The sequence below is a fragment of the Entelurus aequoreus genome, linkage group LG03 (assembly GCF_033978785.1).
Source record: "Entelurus aequoreus isolate RoL-2023_Sb linkage group LG03, RoL_Eaeq_v1.1, whole genome shotgun sequence".
NCBI classification, from domain to species: domain Eukaryota; kingdom Metazoa; phylum Chordata; class Actinopteri; order Syngnathiformes; family Syngnathidae; genus Entelurus; species Entelurus aequoreus.
In genome coordinates, this window is record NC_084733.1 from 63,483,665 (window position 1) to 63,496,123 (window position 12,459).

Genomic DNA, 12,459 nt, shown 5'->3' on the forward strand with positions numbered 1-12,459 from the left:
CTGTTTTGTGAACGGCGTCCTTATATTTACATCCTGGTACGGCATCACTCATACCCACGTGACCAGTGCCTGTGTGGTTTCATTCTATTGTAAGGTGAGCGTCATGCAAATATCAAACATATTTAAATCAACTAAGTGAAGGTAAAAGCAACATTAAAATATGTTTTAAAATGACGCCTTCACGTGAGAGACCCGGGAGATGATAGTCGCGCCCCTGTGTTCGCGCAGCCGCAGTCCGCACAGAAGTGTGCGCCTGTGGTTGTGTTGTCGGTGTCTGGTACGCAAAGCGCCAGAGTCTCCCCCCCCGCCCCCCCGGCTTATTACGCACTTCCGCCGTCGTGACGTCACTTCTGGCCGTCAATATGCGGCGCTGAGAAACGGAACCTCTGGAAAGATGTAAGCGGCTCGCCGAGCTCGGCCTAGCCTCGTCAAGTCGTCACTACAGCCGGCACCTCTAGAACCAGCGAAGCGGGACCTCGGCAGGGTCGTTGGAGCGGCCAAGGCAGGCTCGCCTACCGCCGAGCAGCTGGGAGAAGTAGCGGAGCGTCTGGGCTCCAGCAGCCATCTTTAGCGACACAATGTCCGGGGCGACGCGGCGGCCCAGCTCGGTGTCCGGTACCGGAGGCCGGAGCCTGACGCCGGTCACCGGGCTGCTGCTGTTGCTGCTAGCCAGGCAGCTCGGAGGCGCCGAGGCCAAGGAGTGCGACAAGCCGTGCGTAAACGGCCAATGCAACGCGGCGACGGGCAGCTGCGTGTGCTCCCCCGGCTGGGTCGGGGACCAGTGCCAGCACTGCGGAGGACGCTTACGGTAAGGACCGCACTCACCTGGCAGCCTCCATGTTACACTCAGCTCTTACCTGAGCAACATGGCGCCCTCGTCTTCTCACCTTCGCATTTGCTGCAGTGGACTCTTAGATTGTCTTGACTTTGGACCCAGCGAGGAGACAACATGCTCCAGTGTTGTGTCACATCTTATTTCTAGTTTCATGAATGACGTTAGCGCCTATAAAACTGTAAACACGTTATGGAGAGCATTTCATTGAAAGTTGTAGACGTCCTAAAAATGGTTATGGAGGACCTTTGACAAGCAGAAGGTTCTTAACATTTTTGTCATATTGAGGATCTTTGACTGGCATATACGATCAGGGGTGTCAAACTCGTTGAGGCCCACATCGAAATGATGGCCGCCCACATTAAATGACGTGAAGGACCACGTTGAATTAAGTGGCAGGCCACATTAGATTAGGGTCCTGGGTCACATTAAATGGCGTTAAAGGCCTACTGAAATGAATTTTTTTTATTTAAACGGGGATAGCAGATCTATTCTATGTGTCATACTTGATCATTTCGCGATATTGCCATATTTTTGCTGAAAGGATTTAGTATAGAACAACGACGATAAACATTGCAACTTTTGGTATCTGATAAAAAAAAAGGCTTGCCCCTACCGGAAGTAGCGTGACGTAGTCAGTTGAACATATACGCAAAGTTCCCTATTGTTTACAATGATGGCCGCATGAAGTGAGAGAGATTCGGACCGAGAAAGCGACAATTTCCCCATTAATTTGAGCGAGGATGAAAGATTTGTGGATGAGTAAAGTGCAAGTGAAGGACTAGTGGGGAGTTGAAGCTATTCAGATAGGGAAGATGCTGTGAGAGCCGGGGGTGACCTGATATTCAGCTGGGAATGACTACAACAGTAAATAAACACAAGACATATATATACTCTATTAGCCACAACACAACCAGGCTTATATTTAATATGCCACAAATTAATCCTGCATAAAAACACCTGCGTGTTTGTTACGCTAGCTCCTAGCTCCTCTGCTAGCTCCTAGCTCCATAGAACACGCCAATACAATTCAAACACCTGATCAACACACACAATCACTCAGCCCAAAAGACCGTTCACCTAACCCAAGGTTCATAAAGCTTATATATTTTTAAAAAGTTACGTACGTGACGCGCACATACGGTCAAGCTGTCAAATGTTTAGCAGCCAAGGCTGCATACTCACGGTACCTGATATTCAGCTGGGAATGACTACAACAGTAAATAAACACAAGACATATATATACTCTATTAGCCACAACACAACCAGGCTTATATTTAATATGCCACAAATTAATCCTGCATAAAAACACCTGCGTGTTTGTTACGCTAGCTCCTAGCTCCTCTGCTAGCTCCTAGCTCCATAGAACACGCCAATACAATTCAAACACCTGATCAACACACACAATCACTCAGCCCAAAAGACCGTTCACCTAACCCAAGGTTCATAAAGCTTATATATTTTTTAAAAGTTACGTACGTGACGCGCACATACGGTCAAGCTGTCAAATGTTTAGCAGCCAAGGCTGCATACTCACGGTACCTGATATTCAGCTGGGAATGACTACAACAGTAAATAAACACAAGACATATATATACTCTATTAGCCACAACACAACCAGGCTTATATTTAATATGCCACAAATTAATCCTGCATAAAAACACCTGCGTGTTTGTTACGCTAGCTCCTAGCTCCTCTGCTAGCTCCTAGCTCCATAGAACACGCCAATACAATTCAAACACCTGATCAACACACACAATCACTCAGCCCAAAAGACCGTTCACCTAACCCAAGGTTCATAAAGCTTATATATTTTTAAAAAGTTACGTACGTGACGCGCACATACGGTCAAGCTGTCAAATGTTTAGCAGCCAAGGCTGCATACTCACGGTACCTGATATTCAGCTGGGAATGACTACAACAGTAAATAAACACAAGACATATATATACTCTATTAGCCACAACACAACCAGGCTTATATTTAATATGCCACAAATTAATCCTGCATAAAAACACCTGCGTGTTTGTTACGCTAGCTCCTAGCTCCTCTGCTAGCTCCTAGCTCCATAGAACACGCCAATACAATTCAAACACCTGATCAACACACACAATCACTCAGCCCAAAAGACCGTTCACCTAACCCAAGGTTCATAAAGCTTATATATTTTTAAAAAGTTACGTACATACGCAAAAAAAAGTTGCGCACATACGGTCAAGCGATCAAATGTTTAGAAGCCAAAGCTGCATACTCACAGTAGCACGTCTGCGTCTTTGTCATCCAAATCAAAGTAATCCTGGTAAGAGTCTGTGTTGTCCCAGTTCTCTACAGGCGTCTGTGTATCGAAGTCAAAAGTCCTCCTGGTTAGAGTCTCTGTTATCCGAGTTCTTCCATCTTGACTGCATCTTCCGGGAATGTAAACAAAGAAGCGCCGGCTGTGTACTGTTGTTGCTGACTACGTTCGAAAAATACGTCCATTTCGCACCAAAAACTTTCTTCTTTGCTTGCTCAGCTTCCTTCTCCATAATGCAATGAACATGATTGCAACAGATTCACGAACACAGATGTCCAGAATACTGTGGAATTATGAAATGAAAACAGAGCTTTTTCGTATTAGCTTCAATGTGGAATGCATACCCGTGTTCGCCGGTCTACGTCACGCGCATACGTCATCCTCAGAGGCGTTTCGAACCGGAAGTTTAGCGGCAAATTTAAAATGTCACTTTATAAGTTAACCCGGCCGTATTGGCATGTGTTATAATGTTAAGATTTCATCATTGATATATAAACTATCAGACTGCGTGGTCGGTAGTAGTGGGTTTCAGTAGGCCTTTAAGTCATGTGGACTGGCACACCATTTATTGACGTGGCGGACAATTTTATATGATATGACGCACGGGAGAGTGGCAGTGCCAGCAACCTGAGGGTTCCTGGTATGATCCCCAGCTTCTACCAACCTAATCACGTCCGTTGTGTCCTAGAGCAAGACACTTCACCCTTGCTCCTGATGGGTCGTGGTTAGGGCCTTGCATGGCAGCTCTCGCCATCAGTGTGTGAATGTGGAAATAGTGTCAAAGCACTTTGAGTACCTTGAAGGTAGAAAAGCGCTATACAAGTATAACCCATTTACCATTTTAAATTAAAAATGAATTAGGTACTGGGCCATATTAAATGTTGTGGTGGACCACATTGAATGACGTGCCGGGCCACTTTAATTAGCATAGCGGGCAAAATGGAATGTTGTGAAAGACCACGTTAACTCATGCAGACCACTTTAAATCATGCGGACCACATTCAATCAGGTGGACCGGCTCGTCCTGAAATGTTTTGGAAGACCACATTAAATGACGTGGCAGGCCAGATAAAATGATGTGGGGGGACCATTTTAAATGTGTGGAACACCAAATGGATGGCCAATCACATTGGATGATGTGACGGACCCCATTAAATCATGTGGCTTGGCACGTCATTAAATGACCACATTGAATGATGAGGCACTGGTCCAGTTTAAATGATGTGGTGGGTTACATTAAAAGATATGAAAGACCAGTTAAAAAGATGTGGGGGATTATTTTAAATGATGTGGAAGACCACATTGAAATACATGGCGTGTCACATTGAATGACGTCTCGGGCCACATTAAATTATGTGGCAGACCATATTAGAGAGGCCCTTTTCTGCCAAAAGAGGTTCAAGAAACCTCTAGTTCCTGAAAATATGTGTTCCTGTAGAATTGTGTGGTTTGTGTTTCCACTGTATTTCACAGTTGAGGTAGTTTATACAAATCAGGGTGATGGCGTGTGGAGAAGTGGTTTACTATATTTCTACACTGATACCATGTAAATAAACAGACAATATAAGGTCACGGTTCTTTTACTAAAAAGTAAGTAATTGAAATACAAAGCAATAATATACATATGATTGAAAAAATTAAGTGTACTGAATGTTACGTTCCACATAGTGTTGGTTTGTTTGTTTTGTGTTTCTTCTTCTATTTGTTTGTACAGGTCACACTCCTTCACTGCCTCTGCTGCCAATCAACCGGTTCCTGTTCCCAGCTGCTCCTCGTTTCACCTGTTAATCAGCCAGCCAATCCCGGTCCACCATTCATCCTCCCAGCCTGTTTAAAACCACCTGTTCACCACTGAATCAAGGGTGGATTCTTTTTCTGACATGCTGTGTGAAGTTTTGAGAGACGTTACTTTGTCTTTGGTGCTATTTTGTTTTGTGATCATTTTTGTTAAGCTTTTTGCTAAACTTGTGCTACCTGTTTTTTTTTGTCTTCGTTTTTCTTGACCTTTCAACTTTTGTAAGTATCTGCAGCCTAGTCTTGGGAAAGGTTAGACAGAGGCCTCTATACACTACACACGTAGGATTTGTTTGTGTATAGAGACACCAGGCTTAGTGGTGGCTGTCACCCTTGTATGTTTTGGACCCCCTCTTTGGCTAGAGTAGGTAGGTAGGTTTTTGGTTTGTGCTAATTAAATAGCTTTAGATAGTCAGCTTACCTTTTCTTTTTTAGAGGTGTGTTTTGGTATGTTTTGTTCATTTCTTTGACAGCACCTGTATTCCCAAGCTAGGCTAGTGTTGTGTCTTGTTGTTTTGTTTTCAAATCTTGGCTTCTGTGTCTTTAATTTACAATTAATTTGGTTTATACACTTTCATGTTGCGTTCCCCTACGATCCCTGGACTCTGAGCCATTCAGGGAACGTAACATAAATTGGGGGCTTGTCCGGGAATTGGGGCACACTAAATTTATGTTACGTTCCCTGAATGGCTCAGAGTCTAGGGATCGTTGGGGGAACGCAACATAAAAGTGTATAAACCAAATTAATTGTAAATTAAAGACACAGAAGCCAAGATTTGAAAACAAAAACTAGTGTTATTGAAAAGTAACCATGGGGGGGTTACAACAAGACACAACACTAGCCTAGCTTGGAACACAGGTGCTGTCAAAGAAATGAACAAAACATACCAAAACACACCTCTAGAAAAGAAAAGGTAAGCTGACTATCTAAAGCTATTTAATTAGCACAAACCAAAAACCTACCTACCTACTCTAGCCAAAGAGGGGGTCCAAAACATACAAGGGTGACAGCCACCACTAAGCCTGGTGTCTCTATACACAAACAAATCCTACGTGTGTAGTGTATAGAGGCCTCTGTCTAACCTTTCCCAAGACTAGGCTGCAGATACTTACAAAAGTTGAAAGGTCAAGAAAAACGAAGACAAAAAAAAACAGGTAGCACAAGTTTAGCAAAAAGCTTAACAAAAATGATTACAAAACAAAATAGCGCCAAAGACAAAGTAACGTCTCTCAAAACTTCACACAGCATGTCAGAAAAAGAATCCACCCTTGATCCAGTGGTGAACAGGTGGTTTTAAACAGGCTGGGAGGATGAATGGTGGACCGGGATTGGCTGGCTGATTAACAGGTGAAACGAGGAGCAGCTGGGAACAGGAACCGGTTGATTGGCAGCAGAGGCAGTGAAGGAGTGTGACCTGTACAAACAAATAGAAGAAGAAACACAAAACAAACAAACCAACACTATGTGGAACGTAACACTGAATTGTTCATAAAAAGTCAGGCTTTTGTCCGCAATGTCCAACAGTCAGAAAGTCGTCCTCTCGATGAATGATGAATGCATGAAGGTCAGGGGATTCATTTTGGTCCATTTCAGCTGTAATTAACAATATATAAATAATATATAAATAAACATTGATTGATTGATTGATTGACATGTCAGTGTTTATCTGTAAATAACAATATATAAATATTAAATGTCTGTTTATCTGTAAATAACAATATATAAATGATACATGTCAGTGTTTATCTGCAAATAATATACAAATGATAAATGTCTGTTTATCTGTAAATAATATATAAACAATAAATGTCAGTGTTTATCTGTAAATAATATATAAATAATAAATGTCAGTGTTTATCTGTAAATAACAATATATAAATAATGTCAGTGTTTATCTGTAAATGTCAGTGTTTATTTGAAAATAACAATATATCAATAATATATGTCAGTGTTTATCTGTAAATAACAATATATAAATAATTCATGTCAGTGGTTATCTGTAAATAACAATATGTAAATATTATGTCAGTGTTTATCTGTAAATAATATATAAATAATAAATGTCAGTGTTTATCGGTAAATAACAATATATAAATAATACATGTCAGTGTTTATCTGTAAATAACAATATATAAATATTATGTCTGTTTATCTGTAAATAATACATGTCAGTGTTTATCTGTAAATAACAATATATAAATAATAATGTCGGTGTTTATCTGTTAATAACAATATATAAATAATAAATGTCAGTGTTTATCTGTAAATATTAATGTCAGTGTTTATTTGAAAATAACAATATATCAATAATAAAAACAATATATGAATAATAAATGTATGTTTATCTGTAAATAACAATATATAAATAATACATGTCAGTGTTTATCTGTAAATAATAATGTCGGTGTTTATCTGTAAAAATATATAAATAATATATGTCAGTGTTTATCTATTAACAATATATAAATAATAAATGTCAGTGTTTATCTGTAAATAACAATATATAGATAATAATGTCAGTGTTTATCTGTAAAAAACAATATATAAAAAATGTCAGTGTTTATTTGTAAATAATATATAAATAATAAATGTCAGTGTTCATCTGTAAATAACAATATATAAATAATGTCAGTGTTTATTTGTAAATAACAACATATAAAATATGTCAGTGTTTATCTGTTAATAACAATATATAAATAATAAATGTCAGTGTTTATCTGTAAATAACAATATATAAGTAATAATTGTCAGTGTTTATTTTTAAACAATATATACATAATAAATGTCAGTGTTTATCTGTAAATAACAATATATAAATAATAATATCAGTGTTTATCTGTAAATAACAATATATAAATAATAAATGTCAGTGTTTATCTGTAAATAACAATATATAAATCCAACCCATTTAGGCAAAAGTAACACAGCAATGATGGCAAGCTTTAATGCCATAGACTCTAAAACTCTAGTGGAAACGGTGACAGCTCTAAAGTCATCCACCTGCTGCCTTGATGTTTTACCTACCAACTTCTTTAAGAATGTTTTTGACTGCCTATCAACAGATGTCTTGCAAATAATTAATAATTCTATTCAATCGGGCAATTTCCCGAAGGCTTTCAAAACTGCAGTCATTAAACCTCTTCTAAAAAAGCAGAGCCTAGATGCCTCTGTTATCAACAACTACAGACCAATTTCAAATCTACCATTCATAAGTAAAATAATTGAGAAAGTTGTCCTCCAACAACTAAATCACTTCTTGGCTTCTACTGGCTGCCACAACAACTTCCAGTCAGGATTTCGACCTCTTCATAGCACAGAGACGGCCCTTCTTAAAGTTATAAATGACATCCGTCTAAACACAGACTCTGGCAAAACTTCAGTATTAATGCTTTTGGACCTCAGTGCTGCATTTGACACTGTCGACCACTCAATACTTTTGGACAGGTTGGAAAACTGGGTGGGGATCTCAGGCACAGTTTTAAGCTGGTTCAAGTCATATCTACAAGATAGGAACTATTTTGTTTCCATTGGTGACTTTGTATCAGAACCAACCAACGTAATGTGTGGAGTCCCCCAAGGTTCAATCTTGGGGCCGCATTTATTTATGCTCCCACTAGGACAAATCATGCAAAATAATAACATTGACCATCATTGCTATGCCGATGACACCCAAATCTATGTAGCGCTATCACCTAATGACTATCGCCCCATAGATCTTCTGTGCCAGTGCATTGAGCAAGTCAAACACTGGATGTGCCAACATTTCCTACAACTAAATGAAGATAAAACTGAGATATCTGTTTTTGGTGCTAAAAAAGAAAGGTTTAAAGTCGTCCAACACCTTCAATCACTGTCCCTGAAAACCTCAAATAAAGCCAGAAATCTTGGGGTTATTTAATATTCTGATTTACATTTCGACAGTCACATCAAATCAGTAACAAAATCGGCCTACTATCACCTCAAAAATGTAAAAAGACTTAGAGGGCTCATGTCAGCTCAAGACTTTGAAAAACTTGTACATGCCTTTATTACCAGTAGGCTAGACTATTGTAATGGTCTCCTTGCAGGTCTTCCCAAAAAAACTGTCAGGCAGCTACAGCTTGTTCAGAACGCTGCTGCTAGAGTTCTAACAAAGACCAAAAAATGTGAGCACATTACACCAAATCTTAAATCCTTACATTGGCTCCCTGTACATCAGAGAATTGATTTCAAAATCCTCCTGCTCACATATAAATCACTACATGGTCTAGGGCCGAAGTATATTACTGATATGCTCCCACTATATAAGCCCTCTAGATCACTAAGATCTTCTGAGACCAATCTGTTAGCGGTTCCAAGAGTAAACTCAAATCAAGGGAGAGCATCATTCAGTCACTATGCAACAAATAGCTGGAATAAACTTCCTGAAGATGTCAGACTTTCCCCAACTCTGACTACTTTTAAAACTAGACTGAAGACTTTTTCATTCACCTTAGCTTTCAGCTAAATCTTTTAATCTTTTAACTTTTAACGTCTGCACTGTTTTTATTTTTATTGTCTGCATTTTAATTTTGCTTTTATTTTCTTTCATTTCACTTTGTTGTCTGTGAAGCACTTTGAGTCTGCCTTGTGTATGAAAAGCGCGATACAAATAAAGTTGCTTTGCCTTGCCTTGCCTAAATATCAATGTCAGTGTTTATCTGTAAATAACAATATATAAATAATAATAATGGTCAGTGTTTATTTGTAAATAATATATAAATAATAAATGTCAGTGTTCATCTGTAAATAACAATATATAAATAATGTCAGTGTTTATTTGTAAATAACAATATATAAATAATAATGTCAGTGTTTATCTGTAAATAACAATATATAAATAATACATGTCAGTGTTTATCTGTAAATAACAATATATAAATAATAAATGTCAGTGTTTATTTGTAAATAATATATAAATAATAAATGTCAGTGTTTATCTGTACATAACAACATATAAATAATAAATGTCAGTGTTTATCTGTAAATAACAATATATAGGGACGGCGTGGCGAAGTTGGTAGAGTGGCCGTGCCAGCAATCGGAGGGTTCCTGGTTCGATTCCCACCTTCTACCAACCTAGTCATGTCCGTTGTGTCCTTGAGCAAGACACTTCACCCTTGCTCCTGATGGCTGCTGGTTAGCGCCTTGCATGGCAGCTCCCGCCATCAGTGTGTGAATGTGTGTGTGAATGGGTGAATGTGGAAATACTGTCAAAGCGCTTTGAGTACCTTGAAGGTAGAAAAGCGCTATACAAGTATAACCCATTTATCATTTATTTATTATTTACATAATACATGTCAGTGTTTACCTGTAAATAACAATATATACATAATACATGTCAGTGTTTATCTGTAAATAACAATATATACATAATACATGTCAGTGTTTATCTGTAAATAACATATATAAATAATTAATGTCAGTGTTTATCTCACGCCGACAGCACAAACACATCAGCTTTAGCGTTAGCTTGCTAGCATTAGCATTCTGTTGACTTTGGTTGAGGCTAATAACTACACAAATGGAGTGTAACTGACTACTTTTACAACATGTAATAAAGGAAATAGTTAATATTTAATGTTATTTACCTTTACTGCCTCCTTTTATTTCACATTTATCCAACAAAGTCTAGAGTAGTAAGCAGCTGAGGTCGTTTCTTAAGTCCGGCTTCATACTTCTCTGTAAATATTTTTAAAAGAGTCTGTCCATTATTCGTAACTTTGCGTAACGAAATGAAGTTTGTCAAACTAATAAACAATAAACTGCATGTAGTTTAAAGACTGCGACTGAGTAAAAACGCTGCAAGATAGTTCCACTTTAGTCGTTTAGCACTCTATGGTGGCCGTGTGTTCGAAAAATACGTTTTAGGAACGCCCCCATCTTTGTTCAACCAATCAGCGTGCGACAGCACAGCCCGCCCCGTTAAAGAACCTTCCAAAAGTCTCATCTAGCTGGCAAGGACTAAAAAAGTTCCTGGAGCAATAAATCTACCCGTGTAGTTTTTGGTGGAAACACAGAGGGAACTTTATTTCTTGATAAAATTCCTGTAGTGGAAAAGGGCCTAATGACTTGGTACGCCAGATCTGGCCCCTGGACTTAGAGTTTGACACATGTGATTTTGATGATCTTTGGCTAGTAGTAGATCCTTAAAAACAGCAGAGCGCTGCTCTCAGAGAGAGGATGTTAGACTAGCAGTCAGTTCCTAAAAACGGTAGAGCTGTCCTGTTATATCGGTCAACTAAGTTCTTATAGGTTGGGTATCGAGTATTGAGTATCGATTGGAACCGGGACTAACTTTCCGATTCTCCCGGAATCGTTGAAAAGTTTAAATTTCGATTCCTATTTTCGATACCAGTCCGCCGACCGGAAAAAATATGTCCGCCGAACCGGAAGAAGAAGGCGCTGAACACCAACGAAGAAGCGCCCACCGCCGGAAGTGTTAGCATAGCCGAGCGAGTCAGTCAAGCTCAAGCATGGATAGCGGGCGTCGGCGGTCGAAAGTGTGGCTTTACTTTACAAAAAAAAATGAAATAACCGCGAAATAACAGAGCTCCATGTCCATCAAGAAACGAGTGGAGAGAGAGCTGCAGATGTACCAGGACGTTCCACCGATACTTATGTCTGACGACCCTGCTGCATGGTGGTGGTCCGGTGGAACCAACAAAAGACTTATCCTTTGCTGTCATATCTCGCTTTCTCCTATTTATGCGTTCAAGCTTCTTCCACACCCAGCGAACGTGTATTTTCCACAGCAGGAGACACTATCTGTCCAGAACGCTCACGCATCCTGCCTGAGAAGGCGGATATGGTCATTTTCCTAAATGAAAACTGTCTCTGATTTTATACTGTACCTGCTGCTAATCTGGACTGGGTTTTGCAAGTTGTTTCTTATTGTTTATTTGCTTTTCTGCACCAGGTTAGCCCATCAGTGGTAGCACGGTAACATTTTTAAGTACCTGCAGCATCATACACTTGTGTGTGTAAATGTGTTTTCATGAGGTTTCCTGCAGCATCATACACTTGTGTGTGTAAATGTGTTTTCATGAGGTTTCCTGCAGCATCATACACTTGTGTGTAAATGTGTTTTCATGAGGTTTCCTGCAGCATCATACACTTGTGTGTGTAAATGTGTTTTCATGAGGTTTCCTGCAGCATCATACACTTATGTGTAAATGTGTTTTCATGAGGTTTCCTGCAGCATCATACACTTATGTGTAAATGTGTTTTCATGAGGTTTTCAAAAATAAAGCTCTCTTGAGGAAAGTGTACCCCTGGGAAAATGTATTCATAATTTATAATATTTATATTCAAGTTCATAGATTTGATATTTATGTTCTAGTTGAAAACAGCCCTGTGAGGAATTTATAGTAAAGTTCATAAAAAGTTAATAGAATTAAAATTGATGGGGAATGTCAGACTATTTCATTCAGAAAGACTGTAGGTTAGCTAGCTCATTTAAAATATCCTAAACTTTTTTTTGACCCTGCCTCTTAAAAGAATCGGAACCGAGAATCGTCAGG

General features: G+C 39.1%; 1 protein-coding gene across 1 annotated transcript in view; it reads left to right on the top strand.

Moving 5' to 3' along the window:
• Positions 1-341: 341 nt before the first annotated feature.
• Positions 342-12,459, top strand: part of LOC133645938 (attractin-like) — a 90,708-nt gene continuing 78,590 nt past the window's right edge. The window contains exon 1 of the mRNA XM_062040866.1: positions 342-808. Within this exon, the coding sequence (XP_061896850.1) occupies positions 579-808 (230 nt within the window). The 5' untranslated portion in view covers positions 342-578. The remainder of the gene's footprint in view (positions 809-12,459) is intronic.